Source organism: Acomys minous (assembly GCF_964271855.1).
Source record: "Acomys minous genome assembly, chromosome: 6".
NCBI lineage: Eukaryota > Metazoa > Chordata > Mammalia > Rodentia > Muridae > Acomys > Acomys minous.
In genome coordinates this window covers 36977999-37003589 of record NC_140487.1, presented here as the reverse complement: position 1 = coordinate 37003589, position 25591 = coordinate 36977999, and the positions used below count along the sequence as shown (strand labels likewise).

Below are 25591 nucleotides of genomic sequence, written 5' to 3'. Positions count from 1 at the left end.
CACTGGCTCTCTGGTATTTGGGATTAGAGAGACCCGTGCCACAGGGTGCAGCTTGTTCACCCCCGTTTATGTCAGTACTGAACAAGAAAAAGGGACTGCAGATGATTTAATATAATCACATCACTGACACTCTGCTTCCTCAAGCAGTCAGAACGTGTAGTCATTTCAGCTCAGGGTGATGAGATCACACCTGTAGACTGGTCTTAGAAGCAAGCAACCCCTCTGCTCAGCTCAGAAAAGCATCCCACTAGGCCTCTTACAGAAACCTTCCTGACACCGTCCAAAGTGGCGCCCCCTTAGGAGTCCACACATTCCCCTGTGCACAGAGAACTTCTGTCCGGGTGCTCTGTGTGATGTCTTCTTGCACTGGGTTGAAAGAGGGGTCTCTGCTGTCTTTATGTTAACAAGCAGGTACTGAACCGCTCCCCAGCATGCTGAGTCACCATCTGACCCCCGTACCCTTCATTAAATGGATGTGCATGTCTGCCTTGTATTACAAGCTATTATATTAATCTAATTAGCTACTTGGTTCCTTAATGCATGTGCTTTGGTTCCACCCCTGATAAAAATGCATGAAGTCTGTTTTTGCTTCAGTACAAAATGTAATTAAATTAAAACTTTGGGTAGAGAATGCTTTTTTTTTTCCTTTTTGGTATTTTGTCCCACTCATAAGCTTACTAACCACACAGCTGAGAATTGCCAAGGGACCTTGGTCTACTAAGAGAAAAAAAAAAAAGCCACTGTGGTAATGATTTATTTCTTTGTTTTTAAGCCACCTGACAGATTGAAATTTTTCTCTGATGTTTCTTTTGAAAACTTGAAAGAAATGTCATAGCTAAATCTAAGAATTTGTCCTTTTAACTCATTTATATAGTCAGTCTTGATTTTTGTTTGAAATATCTCAAAATGAAAACCTTTTCTTCGACTAGATGATTCAGCATTCTAAAATAGAAGTTGTTTTTTAAAATATATGAAATATATTTGTCAAATATTAATATGCCCTTAGTGTTCCTCTAAGATGAAAACTGAATACAATACAAATACTTGGAAAACATTGCAGCATTTTAAATGTTGCTTTATTTTGGACTTTAATTGTAAGGATTATATATGTTTGCTCAACATACTTTGTCTTGTGTTTTTATGATTACCAAATGTTTCCTAGGTAGATAATTTAAACTAAGTCAAAGAGTAAGCCTAATCATGATTAAGAGAAGAAAAAAGTGTGTGTGTGTGTGTGTGTGTGTGTGTGTGTGTGTTGTGTATGTGTGTATACAAAAGCTTCTCAAATGCTTATGTTAATAAAGCAAGACTATATTCACAGTTCTGAATAAAATGCTCAGCTGTTGATCTCAAAAATGATGTTTAAGGGTAATCAGTCACCAAAGAAAGAGAAAAACGAGTCATTGTCACTCACAGTATATATTTCTCTCATGTTCTCCAGATGGTTCAATTTGTCTGAAAATATTTACAGCTTTATCTGAACCACCGTCGTTTATCTCAAGTAGAGCAAAGTGGCAAAAGACTAGGCAGAGTACTTAATTAGCTTAAGGAGTCACATGCCCCAGGGTAGACATGAGCAGCTTAAATCTCCTCAGGGCTGGTAGGTCATTGGCATTCTTGGGTCTTAAGTAATTAATGTGAAATGCATCTATAAGAATACAGCTTTTACTATGGAACCTAGTCTCATGTTTGTTGTGGGTTGGGTGTTGTTGTTGTTGTTGGTGGTGGTGGTGGTGGTGGTGGTGGTGTGTGTGTGTGTGTGTGTGTGTGTGTGTGTGTGTGCACCACATTGTGCTGGGGATTAAACCTAGGGTCTCCTGCATAAGAGGCAGGCATTCTACGGCTGAGCGACATCCCCAGTGTTTGTTTGTTTGGTTGGTTTGGTTTGGTTTTTGAGACCGAGTTCTCTCTGTATCCTTGGCTGCCCTGGACTCGCTTTTGTAGACCAGGCTGGCCTCAAACTCACAGAGATACAGCTGCCTTGCCTCCCGAGTGCTGGGATTAAAGGCCTAGGCCATCACGCCCGGCTGTTCTAGTTTTTGGTCAGTGGAAGTAGATGGTAAGAGGTTTCCAACATAGCCACCTGTGTTTCTCTTCCACCCTTTTGTGCCCACAGCATTGCGCACCTGTGTCTCATCTTCCAGGCTTTTCGTAGAGAACTTTCCCACATGAAAGAAAAAGGTGTACCACACTCTACTGTGCTCCCTAATTACCATCATTATTTTTTTCCCCACAAATCCCGAGTCCACACCTTGTTCACTGCCAAGTTCATGAGGCTTTAAATACCAGTAAATACACTGGTGCAAGCACAAGGCTCTTCAAAGCACCACCACCTTAGCAACCCCCACACCCCAACACACTCCCACACACCTCACCCCGACCCCCACCCCCACGCATGCGCTCTGCACAAGCAGGCCCTGTCAGCCCAGAAAGAGTCTGAAACCCGCTCACTATTAAATCACCTGTTTCATGGGCTGGCAGCAGTGACTTTGCCTTCTTTCACTGAATGAGATTTTTAACTTCTGTATGTTTTTCTAGTAGCATAAAGAATTAGTGTCAGTTTATGCTCTTCTAAAGTGGCTATTAGTTCATCAATGTAATTGTTAGACTAGCCACAGCTACCACATCAGCGCCGCTGTCTTGGAAGCTGTGGGTGTTCAGAACACGTGTAAGAGTCAGGGACGCTGCCTTCCCACCTGATGAGGGAGAATGAGTAATCTCAAGACAACTTCTGTGCGCCAGCTGTGAGCGATTTGGGTTTAATCAAGGATTAGAGAACAGGAGCTGAATAGTTTGGCTCTTTCTGATGGAGACTATCAAGGTTTAGCATCTCACGCTGGGTAAGGTTCTTACACTCAGGAATGATGCTTGCAGTATCATGCAAACGACGCGGATCCTCGACAATAACGGATGAAAATAATAATAGTAGCATAAGTGTGGTTGTGATGGATGATAATTACAGCAGCGGGGGCACTGGTAGCCTTTCCTGGAGGCTTGTAGGAACGGGCAGGGAAGACCTTGTTGTCAGCTTTGCATCGTGTTGATCAGCCCTGGGAATTTGAAAACATTGGCCCCCAACAAGCTCATCAGCAACATCTAGTTCATCCTGTCAAGTATGCATCCTGCAACTTGAGAAGGTCATCTAGGCTCAAAGCAAAGTATTTCCTGTAAGTTTGGAGGCTCAACCCAGGGCTGCTGCGACAGCTGCCTGCTTCTCATCACTTTGCCATCAAAGAGGAGGATTGCAAATGTCAGCGGATTACTCCCAGGAGAATCAGAGATAAGAGTCTGAATGTTTTTTCTCTTCTCCTCGTCTTTTATCAGTATCCCATAGAGTAGACTTTCTGAATGAGTCAGTATGCCATGGACGTGTGTTAGTCTAGCAGCTGTTTCCTCTTGTTGGTCTGTTTCCTCACATCGTTCATGGCATGGCACATTTCTCTTGAACGTATAAATCATCCATGATTACTTGCTGCCTCCTGTTTGCATGCCTGTGTGTGCACACGCACATGTGCGTGTGTGTGTGTGTGTGTGTGTGTGTGTGTGTGTGTGTGTAAAGACATGCAAAAAAGGGGGAGAGTGTCTCTACCTGTTCAGCGAGCCTGGTTCCCTGCGCTCGCAAAGGCATCAGTCACTGCTTTCTGTCAGTGCTGGAACTGACCTACAGATTAAGAGCAGGTCACTGTGACGTAGTGCCATGTGCCTCCCATTCTTAAGAAACCTTCCCATTCTAATAGCTCTACCCGCACCTGCTGATCTCCTCCTATTTATTACCCAATTGCCTAGAATTCTAGATCACCCCTGATCACCCCACGGACATGTTTATGTCAAGTGCTGTTGAGAAGTAAATCAACACCGGTACTGTTAGAGTGATGGCCCTTGGGAATGGGCTGTGGTTTGAACATGTGTATTCAGAAAGAAACTTACAAGAAGCAATTTTTTTTTGCAATTTATTTGCAAATTTATGCCAAGGATTTGGAGTCACCAAGTCCTGAGCTTTGGAAGAGTCCTGTTTGCATCTTTTCTCCCACCTGACTTTCAGTTTGCCTCTTTACCACATCTGCCTCAGATAACAAGGCAGTGGTGACGATGGTTCTTTCAGTTCAACAAACGACAAAAGGCCCTAGTGAAGACAACAGCCTAATATTAGGAAAGCCAACAGACCATTAAGGGGACCGATTAAATCAGAACAAGAGGGTCTATTAATTTTCTTACTGCTCTTATACACAGTGAATTTACCACATTTGTTGTCCCACTGGACAGAAGGCAGGTCTCCATCCCAGACTCAGCGTCTGTCATCGCCCTCGAATGCTGCTGTTAACTGTCACAAACAGCTGAATCATCAGTGGAGAAGAAAAGTCATGGCCATGTTTTGTTTTGTTTTGTTTTGTTTTAATGTAAATGAACTGGCTGAAAATGTTTAAATCTTAATGCAAGTTGAGGCTAATGAAGGGGGGAAAAAGTCTTTGACCATGGTGGAAGGGAAAAGCAAAGATCTGCCAAATCATTTAAACCTGCCTTTTGGGAATAACCACCCCCCTACCCACTCCCATCCCCCACCACCACCACCCACCCCCCCCACCCCCGCAACCCCCACCCCCCTCTTAAGAGCCGGGCTGCCTGAGAGGATACCCGCTTGTCTTCCAGGTACCATCCCTTTCGGTACCCTGTGAACGCCTTTCATGGTTGTGCTGTCTTGCAAGGCAAAAGGACAAATAGGAAGCGATCGGGTTTGCTTGGCAAAAATATGCTTTGCAGATGGCTGTGCTGCACACTGTTTAGCATGGGACTTGTGGGACGTGTGTGCTGGGTTTCTAATGAGGATAAACCGGAGTGCAGGAAGACTCGTGGCCAGCCATGCTCCCGTGTCCTCTTCCATTTGGAGTCTGAGTGAGAACTGTGATTTCCTGGCTAGATTCCAGCTTGGCTAATTGCGCGCTGTCTACCCAGATCGCCTCTGCTTGGGGTATTCTTCACTCTGGATTGTGCTGCTCTTATTATTGTGTTTCCCCCCAAGAGGTGGGTACATATTACAGAACGCGCCAGAATACAATTTGTTAAGCTAATAAGAGCACTTTGGGGATGAAGGGTTAAATGTGGTAGCGTGCTTTTCACAATCTGCCCCCAGTGAGGTCTATTTGTATAGTAATTAACACGGAATAGCATCAGTGAAATATGGACAGGAGCCAGGTCACCATAACAAGAGTGGCAGTAACACACAAACAACTAATTTCGATCAATTCTGCAGAAGACAACAATCCAGATAATCCCCAGAGCCTAATGTACCTTCTGTTTTTGTCGTGTTTTGTTTGGGATTGAGACTGACATTTTTAATCGCTTACTAGGTCAACAAAGTATTCAGGAGGTCAACGCGTTTTCCTTCTGTGCGTAACATCTTTGTAGGCGTCCCAGCTCCTAACAAAAATAACTTACCTGGTAGCGTTCTCTGTAGGAAGGTTTCTTAAGCAAATGATTAAATATATGGAACAAAAATAAAGGGAAGAGTAGTATTCATGGACTCTTAATATTTAAATATATTCCCTGTGGTCTCTGATCTATTCCTTATAATTATCCCCATTTCAGAGGTCAGCAAGCAGAGGTTCCATAACGTCCATAGGCTTTGAGCTTTGAAGCCAATTTCATTTTACTATGAAACTTGGCTTTTCCATGCCTGGCTATGCTGTAGCCTCCCACACCGTGCCTCGCATATCTGGCATTAATTTGAGAAGACAAGTACGAAAACCTAAGCACTGAAAATCAAGATCGCCAAAGACAAGGCTAACAACTGTCCTGTGGAATTTCACGTGTTCATTTCCTCTTCTCATTACTCCAATTCAAGTCTGCCACTATTTCCATTTCAGAGTTGATACTATTGCAAAGTAATTATACACTTGTCACAAAACATACCATAAATTGAATCTTTGTAAATCCTAGAACAGTGTGGTTCCAATATGAATGCTTAATGATCCCAGAAAATAATGAGGAAAAAAAAAAACCACTCTTCAAGCTCCCTATAATCCACTCACCATGGTTGAATCTATTGTGTTGACTAAAGAAAACACACGGTAGCACTCCTGCACCTGCACTGTACTCACAGCCAAGTTTTCAGGTTTGCAACTGGCATTAAATTACCTAGAAATTGAATGTGTGGAAAATAATAGAAATTTATTTTGGGTCATGAGGAAAAGTGTTCTCTTCCTAATTCGGGGGGGTTTCTTTTTCTTTTCATAAGGTGGAGTTTGTACCTTTAAAGACCATTGAACTAGAATGTAGGAAGTATGTGGATAGAAAGCTATAGCATTTAACAAAAGGCTTGGGAAACACAATCCCTAAGGCAGCAGCCAGTCAACTTCCAGCCACCCCACAGCACATCTTACTTTCATCCAGAAGTTCATATGCCAACATATTTTATTTCCAGCCAGACAGTGGCTAATTTATGGCTCTGCCAACAATGCCATTTTAATTAATTTTATTCGTCTTATTTCTCTTTCCTCTGCTCCTCATATCTCATCTGTTTGTGTTGCCTAGATTTTAATTAAAAATCTTCTCCTCTCTAAGGAACAATCTGAAGTGGCAAAAAATAATCACTTAAAATATTACAGTCATTAAAAAATTGGCTGTGGTGGAAGGCATGCATTTTCAATTTTCCTACAAATGATGTTTTAGCTTCCTTTTAGAGTGCCCTTTGTATCTGAATTGTCTGCCACCAGCCAGCTTGGCTATCAAAAAACGGTCTTCCAGCTGGGCGGGCTGAGTGACAACTCCTTAATGGAGGAAATGGATGGCTCTCTGCTCTCGTGGAGGGAACAGCGCAGCAGGCAGCTTTCTTTCCATCTGCCGATAGCCCTCTACAAGCTGACATTGCCCAAATGCCCAGTGTACCCCTTTCAGCAAAGAGGCCGTCATCAAGAAGTGAATGTGAGGCTCTAGCACCCTGAAAGATGCATCAGAGTAGTTGGACCCCAGAGAGATAATCTTAAGAGTTGCTCTGGTGTTGCTCTTTCTGAAAGCCCAATTAAGCCACGGTAGAGGTAGTTTAAGTACGTTCTGCAAGTACAGAGGGTATAGGGAGCAAGCTTAGAAAACACTAACCTGAATTGTGGCCAAGCACATGCTATATTGAGGAATTTGCACTGATGTTTCCTGTTGATGGTTTTCTGAACAGCACGTTCTTGTCACTTAGTTACCCTGTGTTCTGCTTGTCAACTAAAGGAAATCCATTTAGGAGCAAAGCAGAGAAATCCTATTTCGTTGGCTAAGGAAAATGCATAAGGACAAAGGAATTTCAAAATTAGGAATCTGTTGTTACTTTAAGTATATGTGATTTAACAATGCTAAAGTAATTAACATAATAATTGATGGCACATAGGAAGGTCTAAAAACAGAAAAATAGAACTGGCCATAGAATTTATGCCTTATTTAGCCCACATGAGTGCTCAGCTACCTGATGTTTGTTTGTTGACATTGTTTAGATTTTAATTATCAGTCCCTGAAAGTGAAGTGAGTGTAAGTTGACGCTGAATAAAACAGCTGGGTATTAAAATTGAGAGCAGCTCTCTGAAATTCTTCATTGTTTCAATACATGTTTCACTTGAATTTGTAGAATACTGGATTTTGATGTCACTTGGTAGGAGGTCACCTGTAAAAGTGACATTGGTCATCTCATATTCTTGAGTTTCCATCTCTTAGGAGAACATTTGGTAGTCATCCATAATGTAGAGGCATTTTAAACTCTAAGTGATGGTTTTATCTGCTGTAATAATGTACGACTGTTTGCTTTTTTTTAATATATTGTATTGTGGTACTATTCTTGTATAGTTTTCTATAAGTTTTAATTTGATCTGAGGAATTTTAATTATTATAGTGAGAGACAAAAATATACTTAAAGATTCTTCTGTTTCTCTATCAGCTACTGCTAAGACTATGAAACATAGTACATATCTTTTAAAAGCTTATTTTCAAAAAGAGATATTATTGGCACTTAGAATCTCTGAGCTTCTCACACCATATCAAGAGAGCAATATTATTGACTCTGTTCTTCATTCTGAGAAGCTGAGGTCTTCAGGGGCAAGATGGCTTGCACTAGCCCTTAGCCGTAATGTAGAAAAAAATGTGTTTTATCGAGCCTTCCAACCCCTGCTTCAGGATCCTTGAGGATGGATATAGTACCTGAGGTTTTGTTCTTTATCATCTTTATTGGTTTTGGTTTCCAGTGGCGTGTTTTTCTCAGCCTTTATTTTCTTGATTCTTATAAGTGTGTCATTAATTGGGTCAGATTGGATAAGGAAGTCCACACAGCAGATGCTGGATCCTCTGCATAGACACAGAGAGGAGCACACCAACAGCCGAGGGACTGCCTCCCATGGGATGCATCCAGTTCTTAGGAAACTGGGATGATTTCAAAGACATTGACCCCCAGGTAGTCAAACTCTTGTTGTAATCAGTTTCATGATCTTTGAGTAAGAACACAACATGAGCCCAGTACCCTACCCAGGACTTGCACATGCAACACTTGTCTGTGACCACCTTCTTAGAAAGGCAGGGATCAATCACTCCATTTGCTCTCAGGTAACTCGGGGATCCACCCTTGGCGTAGCCACAAGGACAGTGGGCTCATTTGAAAGAGTAGAGGTGACTTCACTATTTAAAGCTGGCAGGATGTGTCTAAGGTGCTGGCACTCAGAGCTCTCCCCTGTCCATCTGAACTGAGCTCTGGTGTTGAGTATTGGTTGCCTACTGTGAGTTGGTTAGAAGAGCTCTAAAGAGATTTTTAAACTATATCGAAAACAATGTCCGCTGTCTCTCACAGAAACTTCTTGAAGACAAATTAGACCGGTTTTGTAGCCTACTAATATGAAAATTGCCTGGTAGTCATTTAAGTGAACACTAATTTACTTAGATCGCCATCTTTCATACTTGTCATGGCGAATATTATTTGTGTCAAAAGTATGGTTACAGTGATGAAATTAGTATACTTGATACTAACTTTCAATAGTTACACAGTCGTAAATGGTGTGTTCAGCTACTGGAAACCCCTTTGGAATATGCTTTCATTTTTCTATTGTACCAGTTTATTTTATGAAAGTTACAAAACAAGCAATAAGCTACCCAATTTTATGTTTTACATAAAATCTGTCTCAAGTAAGCTTCAAATGTGCATCAAATATATTAATAATAAGGTTTGAAAGGGCAGAAAAAATTATGTAGAGTTTTAATTATTAATAAAATTTATGAAGTAAGTGAAACCAACATTTAAATACTTAAATGGATGTCTAGCCAGAACTGACAAAAGCTATTAGGTGATTCATTCATTAATTGTACAAACATTCAAACTATAATGTAAATTATCTTCTTTTCATATGTCAGGTATTTTATGTGTGTCATTTCCTTGGATTGCTGCCATTCATGTTGGTGTCTGAGTCTGTGCATTAGTTTCAGATACCCATAAGCCACAGCTGATCATGGTTTTGATTGTGAGGAAAATCGTGAGGACCCACACCTAGGACTCAGTGGGTTATTATAGAAAAATAACCTTTGCTGTTCTTGTTAGCATTGGTTCTGTTTCAAGTGGGCATGGTAAAGAAATCTTTATAATTTACGTGTATTTGACAATTTCTATTTACTGTGAAATGAACTATTTCTACCTTTTGATCGATACATCTGTGTTAAGGAGCGCATAAAATGAGGTCAATTTAGCATCCATGAATAATCTGTATTCATTGCATGTGAAAAATCGTCTCAGGCAGTCAATGCATGCCACATCCTAAGTATTATCTAAAATGACACCAGGGCCCAGAAGATATGCATATGTCTTAGTCTGTAAAATGACTCCTTAAGGTCATATGCTGCTGCTTTCTTGAACTTCTGAAAACTATTTACTATTCCAGCTCAGTAGCAAATCTATCTAGAAGATAACTGCCAAAACAGTCCAGCACTCTGGGCAGCCAGACTCCAGCCTAATTATCAGATTTAGGCCAATATAATGCCTTTGTGGTTTTTTGGTTGGTTGGTTGGCTGGTTTTGTTGTTTTGTTTTGTTTTGTTTGTTGTTGGTTTGGTTTGGTTTAATTTTGTTCTTTTTAATTTTTAAAATTTAAGTCTTATAATTACATCACTTTCCCTTTTTCTTCCTCCAACCCTTCTCATGTAATACCCTCCACCTTGCCCCAAAATTCATGGCCTAAGGCCTCTTTTCTCTAACCTCTTCTTCTTTAATTGTTGTTTTACACACACACACACACACATACACAATCAGCTCAGTCCATATACTATTACTTGTACGTAGAACATTTCAGAGCTAACCACTTGGTGTTGGGTAACCAACTGGGGGCTTCTTCTCTAGGTGAGAATTAATTCCTCCCACCCTCAGCATTCCTTGGTGCTTTGGTTGGGCTTGCGGCCCAGTGTCACTTCCCCTTCTAATAACGTGACTGCTGGTGTTGTCCTTGTTCTGGTATTGGCTATGCAGCCGTGTTGTTGGGACTTCATGAGTGCTTCCTCCGTGCCTCTCAAGGAGACACAGTCTCACAGCAGACACCCTGATCTTCTGGCTCTTACAGTCTTTCTGCCGTTCTTCCAGGATGCTTTCTGAGCCTTAGGTGCAGGAGTTGTGTTGTAGATGGACCAGCCGGGGCAAGGTACCCACCTCACCCCCCCATGACTGCTTGTTCTCTGCATTGCCATCAGCTGTGCTTTCCTGTACTGGTGTCTGTCTATAGCAAAGAGAAGCTTCTTTGTTGAGGGGTGAGAACTTCACTTGTCTGTGGGGACGAGGGTAAGTATTTAGGACGCCATTCAGAATTATGCTGATATCATAGAGTGATGGTTCTGTCTCAGTGGACATATATATATATTTGTCATCCAGTATAGATCTCTATCTGTCCTTTGAAAGCCAGATGAAGACCTGCTCGTCGTAAAGCCTGCTTGTCTAGGCTCTCCTAGAGGTGATTCCGACCCTCTATTAAACACTTCCATACACTGATATTTGATATTTCTCAACTAAACTAGGATTGTGGGGTTTTGTTGTTGTTGTTGTTGTTGTTGTTGTTGTTGTTGTTGTTGTTGTTGTTTGCTTGTGCTGAGAATTGATCCTAATACCACACACATGGGCAGCAACGATTCCGTCATAATCGGAATCATCTCTAGCTCTAAAGCAAGAATTCTGAGAGCTAAGAATCCTTGGATGACTTCGGGCTGCGTGACAATGAACCGACAGATCATGGGAAGGCATTTGACATTTGAGGTTGTTCTCTGACCTCTACACATATGTAGAGGCCATGGCATGTGCATGGTCACACCTCCATGCACAATTCACATATTTTTAAGTAAAAGAAAAAAATCATGCCCATGGTATTAATTTTTTCACACATTGGTCTGTTTAAAATATTTTTGAACACGAACTGTGCCGGCCACTGATGAGGCCTGGTGTAAGGGCCGTGCTCCTTGCTGCTTTGAGCTTAGTCACTGGCATAGTAGGCATTTTCATCCAGTTGTTTTCTTTATGTTTACCTCATCTTAAGAGTATTAAAGCTTAAATGAATGTTTGTGTTAACTATGTGGGCATTCCCCTTTATGATTTATTCCCACAAACAGCCATAGTGAAAACCTGTGGTTTTGAGAAGGAGACATTCGGTTCACTCAGCTCTAGATTTTCATCCTGTCTTTTATCATTCACACCAAGCTGAGAAACTTAGGCTGGAGAATACGTCACAAGACATTCTCGTCTTCTTTTACAAGTGTTCTGCCGGAGAGTAGCAGAGTTTATGATTTCTAAGCTTCTCGCTGGAAACGTCGCGCACTTCAGTTCTGGTCAGAAACTTTTACTGCAAACCTGGCTGAGGATATATGACATCTCAGGGATGGCCGTGACCTTTTCAGTGTCCCGTGTTTTGATTAGCTGGCTTTTCTATTCATACTCCACGTACAGACAAATTGTGAAAGACTTGAATGGCAAGTCAGAGCTATCTGGAATATTGAAAAGGTCACTGTGATTTAGCCCATAACCACAGAATTGAAAATACATGACAAGTCATTATCAGGCCTAATTCTCACAACAAGGGCTGTGGTAAAGATGGGATATTATTCCAATTAAAATATTCTTGTCTCATACTAAAGGCTGAAATGGCAAAGCTCAGATGCCCTCTTGACTCCTTTTGTGTGATGACTTAATAAGTTAGAAAGAAATTATAATTGAATTAAGCAAGGCAAAAAGGAGGTGGCAAGCCCTCCGGATGTGTGAGCCCATCGTGGAGGGAATAAGGTAATGACTTTCCTGAAAACTCTAATTATACATGAGTAAAACAGACACAAAGCCAATTCAACAGCCGCCCCATGCTCTCTGTTTTATCTACAGCATAGCTGCCAGTCAGATGGGAACTCCATTTATTTCCATGGAAATGAAGGCAGCGAGTTCAATTTTGCCACCACCCGGGATGTAGATCTATCCACGGAGGATATTCAAGAGCAGTGGTCAGAAGAATTTGAGAGCCAGCCCACGGGGTGAGTAATTGGTATCTCCCATGCTGTGTATACCACCTACCTTTGCTCCAGTAGGCACATTTCCAATGCATATCGTTAAACGGCAAAAGCATGCTTAAATCAACACTAATGATTTTTATCACAGACAAGCCAAAGGGGGCATTTATCCTAAGAGTCTTTATTAAGTAATCAGGTATTTTTATGTACATTTTAAAAATTATCATTACAAGTACCTCATACCTTCATATATATCCAATATTACTTAGCTTTTACTTGGAAAATATTTTTTCAATATTAGAATACAAAATCTTTCCACCACTGTTGTATTGAGATTTTCCGTTCTTCTGGGAACTGAGATTTATAGATACTGCTACCTGATTTTCAATAAAATGTAGTTTTGATCTATTTAGGGGATATAATTTATCCTTGGGGGATATATAAAGGAGGTGTCTGGGGTTGAGGTTGAGGGATGAGAGACCAGAGTACTTGTCATCAGACCAGCCCCCCAACGAGTAGTATTTCCCACCGCTCCAGTTTGTCTGGGGATAAAATGCTTCTCAGCAGTGCATGAGGACCCAAGTTTGGATCCGCAGAGCCACATAAAAGCCACCTGTGTAGAATGAGCATCTGCAATCCCAGGACTTCTCTGGGGAGACAGGGACAGAGACAGGAAAAGCCCGGCAAGCTCGCCTAGCATGCGAAGTGGGAAAACAGCAAAGGCCTGTCTCAAACGAGCCAGAAGGTGAGGACTGTCACCCAGGGCTGTCCTCTGATGTCTGTATGTGACCATGGTACAGTCATACCTCTGTACACATACACATGCACACACACACACACACACACACACACACACACACACACACACACTATATACACATACACCACATACATACTATACACCACACCACATACACATAGCACACACACACCACACCACACCATACACACACACACACACACACACACACACACACACACACACACTACATGGAAGCAGGCAGAGGGAAGGAGAGAGACTGAGTTTAAAGTCATCAAGAGGCTGAGGAAGAAGGATCCAGAGTTCTAAGCCAGCCTCAGCTAGCAAGGTCCTACCTTAAGACAAAAAGCTCAAAATGAAAAAGAAGTTCAGACTGAGAGAGGCAAATGATATTTATAGGAAAGAAATTCTAGAAAGTTTCTAGTTCTCACCTGGACTTTTCCTTTTAAGTTAGATATGTAGGGAGCTGGTTATCTAAGCAGCTTGGCCTGTAGGCATATCTGTGGGGGATTTGTCTTGACTGTTGATTGATATAGAAAATCCTAACCTATTGTGGGTAGCAACATTCCCTAGGCAGAGGTCCAGAGCAGGGTAAGAGTGGAGCAAGCGAGATGTAAGTAAGCATGTGGGCTTGCACACGTTTATTTGTCTCTTGACTGAGATTCAATGTGACTAGATGCTTGAGTTTCTGCCTTAACTTCCCCTTAGTTGTGCTGTGTAGCCTGGAATGGTAGGCCAGGTAAACCTTTTCTCCGCTAAGTTGCTTTTTGTGGGGATATTTTTATCCTAGCAACAGAATAAGGAGAAGAAATAGAAAAGAAATTGACTTGATATTAAAAGAAACTAATCGTAGTTTAGGAAACACAGTAATCCAGAGAAGAGGCTGGTGTGTGTGTGTGTGTGTGTGTGTGTGTGTGTGTGTGTGTGTGTGTGTGTGGTGTAGCTGGCGTGTGTATGTGTGTGTGTATATGTGTATGTGTGTGGTGTATGTTACTTCTCTGCCAACTTTATTGAATGTTTGTCTCAGTTCCTTCAACCACATAGATATATAGTTATACCTTTTATCTGTTTTTCCTTCCATAAGAATTAAGAGAGAGTAAAAGAATATGCTACCCTAGTAGTATGTTCATACTTTGTATGAATAGACAGGGTCAGTGTTTCGGGAAAACATTTCCCCAATTCCCCTTGTTTTCCTACTATTAGAATAAAAACATTTGATCTCTAGACCAGGATGTGAGTTTCTGTGCCTTGTACATCACTGGGCTGTCCAGCACTGATGGGCATTTTTTTAAGAAGTAGGATGTTAAGGGTTTTTTCTCTAAAGAAGACACATCTGTTCCTTCATGAAGGGGTGCTTTAGTAGATGCACTGATAATTTATGTGAGTCTTTCTGAACTTTGACTCAACCTGACAGACACATCATTTAATTAGCAGCTACAAGGTCTCACCTAGTTAAGGTTAGGTGAGAAAGGGCTTGGTAGAATGACACGTTGCTGCAAAATGGAATTTGTATATATGCCTTGTACTCTTGTATGTTTGTACTATTTAAATATCTTCTGAAGACGTTTTATTGTTATCTCTGACAGTATGTCCATGACAAAGTAAAAATCTGCTAATTAATGAGTATTAAAGAAAAGTTTAATCAATACAGCATGCTCCTGTCATCACCACCTGCCCCAAATCCTTGTTCCAAGTCCTTGAAAATTACAGAAAACGAGAAAATGAATCTCTGATGAATGATAAAATAATGAGGTATCTCCCTAGGTAGGTCAGAAATTATGGAAGACTTGGAGGCCGTAGGGATGAGCATGAACCTGGCGGGGCTGGGGGTGGGGGTAGGCAGCAGAGAAGGGAAACTACAGTCAAAAATGCTCGTTTAATTTGGCACATCACTCCTGGCATCTCAGCTTGGTTCCCGGTATAGGTACTGGAATCGGGTGTGGCACTGAGTCACAGCTGTGGGGACTGCTGAGTGGCTTCAAAGCCAGGCTTCTGTCTCCAGGAGGCAACAATGAGTGTGGACATCTGGAAATGAGCCTTGGAGAAGTGCATGACACAGTCCTCACCCACAGGGCCCTTACCCTCCAGGAAGCTGGCATTTTCACACTGACAATTCAAGTAAAGATAGTAGTTTTAATAAATGATCTAGGATATATAAATATGATTTTTTTTAAAAAAATCAACTTTAAGTAAAAGCATTTATCTAAAGAACTAAGAGCTGAATAAATGAAATACCAGGGTGAATGAATACAGACTGTCTCAGAGGCATATCTGTTATCCTCAGAGGCATGAGGGAACATACGGCACGTGTGAAACTAGAACAGATTTATAAGGAAAAAAATTAGAGGTGAGAAAAACAAAAATATGGTTAAAATGAACTTAATGGATTTTCCCCAATTATAAATATATGCCTAGCTCAAGAACAAATTAGTAAACTGGATATTTGAACAAAGAGATGAACTAAACATGCCTATGTTAGAAAGCCAAGCGTAGTGGCACACATTTGTGATCCCAGTGTTGGGAGGGGTAGGTTGGAGACGGGAGAATGGTCCCTAGAGCTTGGTGCCAGTCACTCTAGCGCAGTCAGCAAGCGCCGGGCCTCAGAGAAAGACCCAGTTTCATGAAAACAAAATGGATGGCTCCTGAGGAACAACACTTAAGTTTAACCTAGCCTACACATGTGCACATGCACACACAGGTGCATGTATATATGTACAAACACATGAAGATTCACACACATGGGGGAGGTAATACATTATGAATATAAAAATGTGATAGTTTTAACCTTAATACATTAATACTTAGAATGCAGTTTAACAACATGGCCATTTAGCAAAACACCAGTGTTGCCCCCTACCCCCCAGGCCTGTGAATTCCTTAGCCATGAATTTTAACCATGTTTACCATACCAAGCTTAGATTCCTTTATATGCAACCGACCTTAAATCTAATCAACATGGCCTTTGGTTACATCCACACAGTGTTGCCACTCTTGCAGCCTGTGGTAGGATGGTACTGTAGCATTCATGGTCTACCACTGGGTTGGATCTTGAAATACCAGCACTATAAAAGGGAGTCAGCAGGGAGAGAGTTTCTTGGTCAGTTTGAGACTGATTTCTCTATGCTCTGCAACGAAAGAGTGTAGTGTCATCAGCAGTAGTCGGATCATCCAGTTATTGTAATCAACCAAGAGAAATTGCAATACATGACACACGAACAATTAAACATATTAAAAATAATATAACATGTTATTATAACATATAATATAAAAAACATATTAAAAATTAGTTGTTATTCTACCCATACTTATCATTGGTAATATGATATTGCCAAAATGGTGCTCAAAAGAAATTTATATTTATATTATTTAATAAGATGTAAAAGAAACACAAAGTTAAATAGACCAACAAATTTAGTCTTTCTTAAAACATTTTTACTTACTTTCTTTGGGTCTGTAGATTGTAGCATGGTTATCCTGTACTTTCTGGCTACTATCCACTTATAAGTGAGTATATAACCATGTTTATCTTTCTGGGTGTGGGTTACCTTGCTCAGGATGATCTTTTCTAGATCGATCTATTTGCTTGTAAATTTCATGATGTCATTGTCTTTAATAGCTGAGTCATATTTTATTGTGTAAATATATAACATTTTCTTTATCCATTTTTCAGTTGAGGGACATGTAGGTTGTTTCTAGTTTCTGACTATTATGAATAAAACCTCTATGAACATAGTTGAGCAAGTGTCCTTATGGTATGCTGGATCCTCTTTTGGGTATATGCTCAGGAGTGGTATGGCTGGGTCTTAATGCAGAACCATTCCCAATTTTCTGAGAAAGCACCAAATTGATTTCCAAAGTGGTTGTACAAGTTTGTACTCCCACCAGCAAGTGTTCTCCTTGTTCCACATCCTCACCAGCGTGAGTTTTTTATTTTGGCCATTCTTACTGGTATAAGATGGAATTTCATAACTGTTTTGATTTGTATTACCCTGATGACTAAGAATGTTGAATATTTCTCTAAGTGCATCTTGGCCATTAGAGAGTCCTCTGTTGAGAATCCCTGCTTAGATCTGCACCCCATTTATTAATTGTGTTATTTAGTTTGTTGATGTCTAGTTTCTTGAGTTCTTTATATATTTTGGATATCAGCCTTCTTTCAGATGTTGGTGAAGATCTTTTCCCATTCTATAGGCTGCCTTTTGTCCTTTTGATGCCATGGTCATTCTGTTTCTATTTTGTGAAATAATTTGAGGACTATTGGTATTAACTCTTCTTTTAAAATCTGGTAGAATTCTGCACTAAAACTATCTGTCTTTGGACTTTTTTTTTTTTTTTGATTGGGAGATTTTTAGTGACTGCTTCTATTTCCTTAAAGGTTATAGGCCTATTTAAGTTGTTTACCTGTCTTGATTTAACTTTGGTAAATTGCATCTATCAAGAAAATGGTCCATTTTATTTAGATTTTTCAATTTTGTGGCTTATTGGCTTTTGAAGTAAGACCTAATGATTCTTTGGATTTCCTTGGTGTCTATTGTTATATCTCCCTTTCATGTATGATTTCATTAATTTGGATATTCTCTCTCTCTCTCTCTCTCTCTCTCTCTCTCTCTCTCTCTCTCTCTCTCTCTCTCACACACACACACACACACACACACACACACACACACACTTAATTTGGCTAAGGATCTGTCTATCTTGCTACTTATCTGAAATCAAGAAACTGTTCTTGATTTTCTCAAGAACCAATTCTTGGTTTCATTGATTCTTTGTATTATTCTCTTTAATTCTAATTTATTGATTTCAGCCCTGAGTTTGATTATTTTTTACTCTGCTGTTTACTCTGAGTGTGTTTGCTTCTTTTTTGCTCTAGAGCTTTCAAATGTGCTTTTAAACTGCTAGTATGGGATCTCTCCAATTTCTTTTTTTTAATTGTAATTTTATTAATTTAGTCAGATTACAATTAAATTGTTATCCCATCACTTGTATCCTCTCATTCCTCCCTCCCTCCTGATTTCACCCTATTCCCCTCCCCTAGGTCTAAGACCAAAGGGGACCTCCTTCCTTATTGTATGATCATAGGCTATCAAGTCTCATCTTGGTAGCCTGTTAATTCTTTCTTTGAGTGCCACTAGGCCTCCCCACCAAGAGGAGGTGGTCAAATATGGGGCACCAGAGTTCATGTCAGAGTTAGTCCCTGCTCTCCACATAACTATGGAGAATGTCCTGTCCATTGGGTAGATCAGAGTAGGGGATTGATGTTTACTACTTGTATTGTCCTTGGATGGAACTAGAAATGATCATAATGAGTGAGTTAACCCAGAAGCAGAAAGACTCACATGGTATATACTCACTTATAATTGGGCACTAGCCCAAAAGGAATGTCCCGTGAAAGTCTTCACTTACCAGGAGATTGGGATAGATGTGAGGACATCTCTCAATTTCTTTATGAAAGCACTTAGTGCGATGAACTTCCCTCTTAGCACTGCTTTCATTTTGTCTCATGAGTGTGCATATGTTGTGCATTCATTTTCATCAGTTCTAGAAAATCTTTCATTTCTTTCTTCCTTAAGCCAGAGGTGATTGTGTAGGCAGTTGCTCAGTTTTCAAGGGTTTGTAGCCTTTCTGCTGTTTATATTGTTGTTTAAGTCCATCTTTAATCCATAGTGGTCTGATAGGATACCGCAGGTTATCTCAGTTTTCTTGAATCTGCTGAGACTTACTTAGTGTCCAAGTATATGGCCAGTTTTGGAGAAGGTTTGTTAAGGTGCTAAGAAGGTATATTCTTTTGTGCTTTGGTGAAATGTTCTGTAGTTATCTGTTAGGTCCATTTGATTCATAACATCTGCTAGTTTAATTATTTCTCTGTTTATTTTTTATTTTTTTTAGCCACCAATGGATGACCTTTCCATTGGTAATAGTGGGTGTTAAAGTCTCCCACTATTAATGTGTGGGATTCGATGTGTGGTTGAAGCTTTAGTAGTGTTTTTGTTTTGTTTTGTTTTGTTTTGTTTTGTTTTTTTATGAATGTGGGTGCCCTTGCCTTTGTGGCAAAGATATTCAGAACTGAGATGTCATCTTGATGAATTTTTTTCCTTTAATGACTATAAACTATCCTTCCCAACTTTTTTTTAATTAATTTTGGCTGAAAGATTATTTTATTAGACATTAGAATGGCTATTCCAGCTTGCTTCTTGGGTTCATTTGCTTGGAAAAAGTTTTTCCAACTCTTTACTCTGAATTAATGTCTATCTTTGTTGCTGAAGTATGTTTCTTGTATGCAGCAGAATGATGGATCCTTTTTTAAATCCACTCTGTAGCCTGTCTCTTTTTATTAGGGAATTGAGTACATTGATGTTGAGAGATATTAGTGACCAATGATTGTTAATTCCTGTTATTTTGATGGTGGTGATGGTAGTGGGGGGGGGGGGTGTAGGCATACACACATGCACTTCCCTTCTTTTGTTTTTGCTGGTATGAAATTATTTATATTCTGTGTTTTCTTGGGTGTAGTTAACCTTGGGTTGGAGTTTTTCTTCTAGAATCTTCTGTAGGGCTGTATTTGTGGATAGATATTATTTCAATTTGATTTTGTCATGGAATATCTTGTTTTCTTCCTCTATTGTGATCGAAAGTTTTGCTGGGTATAGTAGTGTGGGTGACATCTGTGGTCTCTTTGAGACTGTAAGATATCTGCCCAGGATCTTCTGGCTTTTAGAGTCTCTGATGAGAAATTAGGTGTAATTCTGATAGGTCTGCCTTTATATATTACTTGGCCTTTTTCACTTGCAGCTTTTAATATTCCTTTTGTTGTTCTGTATACTTAGTGTTTGGATTATTTTGTAGTAGGAAGATTTTCCTATCTGGTGAAATCTATTTTTTTGTTTTGTAGCTTCTTGTATGTTTATAGACATCTCTTTTTTTTTGGTCAGGGAAATTTTCTTCTATGATTTTATTGGAAATGTTTTCTGGACCTTTGAGCTGGGAATCATGTCCTTCTACTCCTATTATTCTTAGGCTTGATCTTTTCATAGTGACCCAGGTTCCTGGTTGTTTTGTGTCATGTACATTTTAGATTTAACCTTTTTTAAACCAATGTATTGATGTCTTCAATCGTATCTTCTGCACCTGAGATTCTCTCTTCCATCTCTTGTGATTCTGTTGGTGATGCTTGTGTCTGTAGTGCCTGCTCTTTTCCCTAGGTTTCCCATTTCTAGGATTTCCTAATTTTGTGTTTTCCTTATTGCTTCTATTTCCCTTTTCAGGTCTTGAACAGTTTTATTTATTCCCTTCACCTGTTTGATTCTATTTTTTTTTTTTATTCCTTTAAGGGATTTATTCACCTTCTTCTATAAAAGCCTCTATCATCTTCAGAAGATTTAAGGTCATTTTCTCATACTTTATGGCTGCTATATTAGGATAGCTGGGCTCTGGTTGTGCCATATTGCGCTGGCTGGTGTTGGTTGTGTTTTAATGTGGGCCTTTAGCCTTTGGGATTTTGTAGTTATTAAGATTTAGATGCTGGTTTCTGAATTTATCTTTTTTTCTTTTTCTTTTTTATTAATTCATGCATATTACATCTCAATAGTTATCCCATCCCTTATATCCTCCCATTCCTCTCTCCCTCCTGCTTTCCCCCTACTTCTGTTCCCTATGACTGTGACTGAAGGGGACCTCCTCCCCCTGTATATGCTCATAGGGTATCAAGCCTCTTCTTGGTATCCTGCTATCCTTCCTCTGAGTGCCACCAGCTCTCCCCATCAAGGGGACGTGGTCAAATATGGGGCACCAGAATTCATGTGAAAGTCAGTCTTTCTCCACTCAACTGTGGAGACTATCCATTGGCTAGATCTGGGTAGGGATTTGATGTTTCTTGCCCGTATTGTCCTTGGCTGGTGCCATAGTTTGAGCAGTACCCCTGGGCCCATATCTGCCCATTATAATGTTCTTCTTGTAGGTTTCTAGGACGCTCTGGATCCTTCTATTTCCCCATTTTCCATGCTTCTCTCACCTAAAGTCCCAAAAGGATGTCCTCCCCTCTGTCCCACTTTCCTGATAAGTGAAGACTTTCGTGGGACATGCCCCCTGGGCTAGTGTCCAGATATAAGTGAATATATACCATGTGAGTCTTTCTGCATCTGGGTTAACTCATTCATTATGATCATTTCTAGTTCAATCCATTTGTCCACAAACTTTGGGAATTCCTTGTTTTTAATAGCTGAGTAGTGTTCCATAGTATAAATGTACCACAGTTTCTTCATGCAATTTTCTACTGAGGGACACTTAGGCTGTTTCCATGTTCTGGCTATTATTAATAAGGCTGCTATGAACATGGTTGAGCATATGTCCCTGTTGTGTGCTGAATCTTTTTTTGAGTATATTCCAAGGAGTGGGATAGCTGGGTCTTGAGGAAGCCCTATTCCCAGTTTTCTGAAATAGCACCAGATAGATTTCCAAAGTGGTTGTACTAGTTTGCATTCTCACCAGCAATGAAGGAGTGTTCCTCTTTCTCCACATCTTCACCAGCATGTGGAGTCACTTGAATTTTTTATCTTAGCCATTCTGATGGGTGTAAGATAGAATTTCAGAGTCATTTTGATTTGCATTTCTCTGATGACTAAAGACATTGAGCATTTCTTTAAGTGTTTCTCAGCCATTCGCGATATTCATATATTGAGAATTCTCTGTTTAGTTCTGAGCCTCATTTCTCAATTGGGTTCTTTGATTTGGTGATGTTTAATTTCTTGAGTTCTTTATATACTTTGGATATTAGACCTTTGTCAGATGAAGGATTGGTGAATATCTTTTCCCATTCTGTAGTCTCTTACTTTGTTCTCTTGACAGTGTCTCCTGCCTTCAGAAGCTTCTCAGCCTCATGAGGTCCCATTTATTAATTGTTGACCTTAAGGCCTGGGCTGTTGGTGTTATGTTCAGGAAGTTGTGTCCTGTGCCAATGTGTACCAGGCTCTTCCCCACTTTTTTTTCTAACTGAATTAGTGCCTCTGGTTTTATGTTGAGGTCTTTAATCTACTAGGACTTGAGTTTTGTGCAGGGTGACAAATATGGGTCTAATTGCATCTTTCCTACATGTAGACATCCAGTTCGACCAGCACCATTTGTTGAAGATGCTATCCTTTTTCCATTGAATAGATTTGGCTTCTTTGTCAAAAAAAATCAAGCGACTATATGTATGTGGATTCATATCTGGGTCTTCTATTCAATTCAATTGATCAATCAGCCTATTGTTGTGCCAGTCACATGCTATTTTAATTACTTTTGCTCTATAGTACAGCTTGAGATCAGGTATGGAGACTCCTCCAGATGATAAACACATCAGCAAATTGGCTGGATACAAAGTTAACTCAAAAAAATCAGTAGCCTTCCTATATACAAATGACAATCATACAGAGTAAGAAATTAGGAAATCTACACCCTTCACATTAGCCACAAGCAATTTAAAATACCTAGGAGTTACTCTAACCAAGCAAGTGTAGGACTTATTTTTAAAAGAAAACTTTAAGTCCCTGAATAAAGAGATTGAAGATGACTTGAGAAGATGGAGGGATCTCCCTTGTTCGTGGATTGGGAATATTAACATAGTAAAAATGGCCATCTTACCAAAAGCAATTTACAGGTTCAATGCAATTCCTATCAAAATACCTACACAAACTTGTAAAAGACATTGAAAGATCAATTCTCAACTTCATATGTAAAGACAAAAAAACCCAGAATAGCTAAAGCAATCTGAGTTTGTCTTTGTTGGGTACATGGTTTGGGAATGTTTTCCCCTTGGTTTCTGTTTTCTATCTGTCTCCTGGTCTGAGTGTCCCTGAGTTCTAATGACTAATTAACCTTCACATCCACTACAGTGTCTCCCCTAGGGTTTTTCTGGCCTGTGTAGTCTCTGGGGTTTGGGCTGCTACCCTTGCCTCTAGAGTCCCTAGATTCAGCATGGCCTGAGGTCCCCAGTGTTAGCAGGCCAGCTTGTGGGCTGGAAAATACAGTCCAGGAGGTGTGGTGCAGTTTAAGGCTGGTGTATGTGTTTTAGGGGAATATGGCAGGCAAGGGGCTTGGAGCAGGGCTTGATCTGGTTGTCCCTAGTGACTACAGGAATGCAGGCATTGCTGTTGGGCAAGAAATGGAACACAGGGTAAAGGTGCAATTTACCACTGTTGGGAGTGCTTTCAGGGGCATTAGCAAGCAAGGGCTTCGAGGGGAGATGGGCTTGCCTGATGTCTCTGATTCTCCAGGGCTGCAGGAAAGCTGGCAGCAATGTGGTACGGGAAATGGAACCATGGGGTGCAGTTTACCAGTGTTGGGTGTGCTTTCAGGGGAGTTGGTGGGCAGGGTAGGGGTAGGGGGGGTCGGGGGCAGGGCTTACCTGGTATCCCTGGGTCTGGCAGGTCTTTTGGAAAGCAGGCCGGGTTATGGGGTGGGAAATGGAGCATAGTTTACTGCTGTTGGGAGTGCTTGAGTTGGCTGGCAAGAGTTGGTGTCCTTAGGTCTGGCAGGCCTCCCAGGGAAAGCAAGTGGTATGGGGTAAGAGATGGAGCACAGGATGTGGGGAACCATTTAACATGTTAGAGGTATTTTCAAATGTAAAAGTTTTAATTAATTGAAACGATAGTTGGATTTCTTTTAAAGACATATAGGCTGCTGAGAGAGATCCAGATGACCAGTTACAATCTGTTAAAGTGTACTACTTCCTCCTGTTCTACCATCATTAGGTCTAAATCCTAATATTACTCTCTTGGCAATAGAATTGTCTTAGATTTTTAAAATTAAAAAACACCATTTTAAAATGGCTAGAAAATATATGCTAAAATTGCTTTTCATAGAAACCCTGAAGCAGTATAAGAGATCCACAGAAACCTAAAACACAGATTTTCTTGCTGCTAAACATCTCCTCACTTGATGACTGTTTTAGTAATAACACATTATGTACCATATCAATTGTGATTGCTACTCCAGTAATTCTAGTAAAAACAAATAAAATATAAATCATATTTTAAAATAAATCTCTTGAATCACATTTTATTATATTTTAAAACAAGACAAAATGGCCTTATGTTTCATAGCAGGAGAAACAGGATCTAATTTACCGAGTCACTGGATTGTCCCAGTTAGTACATGACACTCTCTAGACATCTCCAGTCTGCACCGTGTGTCTTCCACCAGCATTCTCAATCAGTGGTCTTCCAGACCGGTTTGCTCAAACATGACACATGTAATAACAACCTGACACAGAATTAAATGTGACCAAACATGGGGAAGCAGATGAAGAGGAACATCTTTGAAATGCAAGGCATGTCAGAAAGCCTTCAGCCTGGGCTCATCACTTCCTTTCTCCTGTGATGGACCGATAAGAGGGGGAGAATTCCATGAATGCAGTGAAGGTGGAGACGCCTCAGTGAAAGGACACACCTTGCTAGACTTCAGAGGACACCCTGCTGGAGATAAACCTCATGAATATAAATGAATGTGCCAGGGTCTCCCTCAGTGCCACATCCCTTATTAAATATCAGAGACTAGATCCCAAATAGGGACCTTACCAGTGAATTGAACTTTTTCAATCTCAGAAAATTCATATGAGGCTTAAGGAGCATGTAGACTTAGTAAATATAGACTCTTTCAACAAGCCTTTGCTCTGTGTTCTAGTGCGCACCAAACCTTTCTGTCTTTAGGTGCTTTAATCTATCCTGAAGAATAAAACAAATTTTCATACATAATACGAACTATTCCATTCCTTTAGTGCCCCATATGCTAATATTGGTAGGGAAAATATCCAATTAACCGATTAGACTTCTGTTTACGAGCATATAATGGAATTGTTTGAATTTTAATTCTGAGTTTAAAACCAGCTGATGCTACTTTTTCTTTTCCTTTGTTTTTCCTCTTCAAGTTTTGCTTGCTAAAGTAGACATGTAAGGTCAAAATCTGAAGTCCCCTCTTGTGGACCCTGGCTTCTTGCTGTTTAAACCTTGGCAGATGCTCATCAGAGATTTTCCCACTCACACGCTAAAAGGCACCATGGGAGCCACATCCTCCCCATTACATCTCAACTCAACTTTTAAAAAACACAAAGATACATTATGAAAGTCTCTTTTAGTCAGTATTTATATTAATCATTTCAGAAAGACCATCTGCCAGCTTGTAACCAAAGCCCCTGATGTAGGCAAGAGAAACTGTAACAAACATTCTTGTGTATTTATTTAAGAATGGTAGATGATAAATTACTAAAATATAAAAGAACATATGAGTACTTATACATATATACACACTGTGTGATTTCTGTTGACAAACTTCCCTCCAGATACTGTGTTGTTCTGGAAATTCCTGGGATATGTACTGATTAAAGGAC

General features: G+C 40.2%; 1 protein-coding gene across 2 annotated transcripts in view; it reads left to right on the top strand.

The window, feature by feature from the left end:
• RELN (reelin) overlaps positions 1-25591 on the top strand; it is a 443910-nt gene that overhangs the window by 243268 nt on the left and 175051 nt on the right. For both annotated transcript variants that reach the window (XM_084787306.1, XM_084787305.1), the window contains exon 11: positions 12352-12497. In XM_084787306.1, the coding sequence (XP_084643432.1) occupies positions 12352-12497 (146 nt within the window). The remainder of the gene's footprint in view (positions 1-12351; positions 12498-25591) is intronic.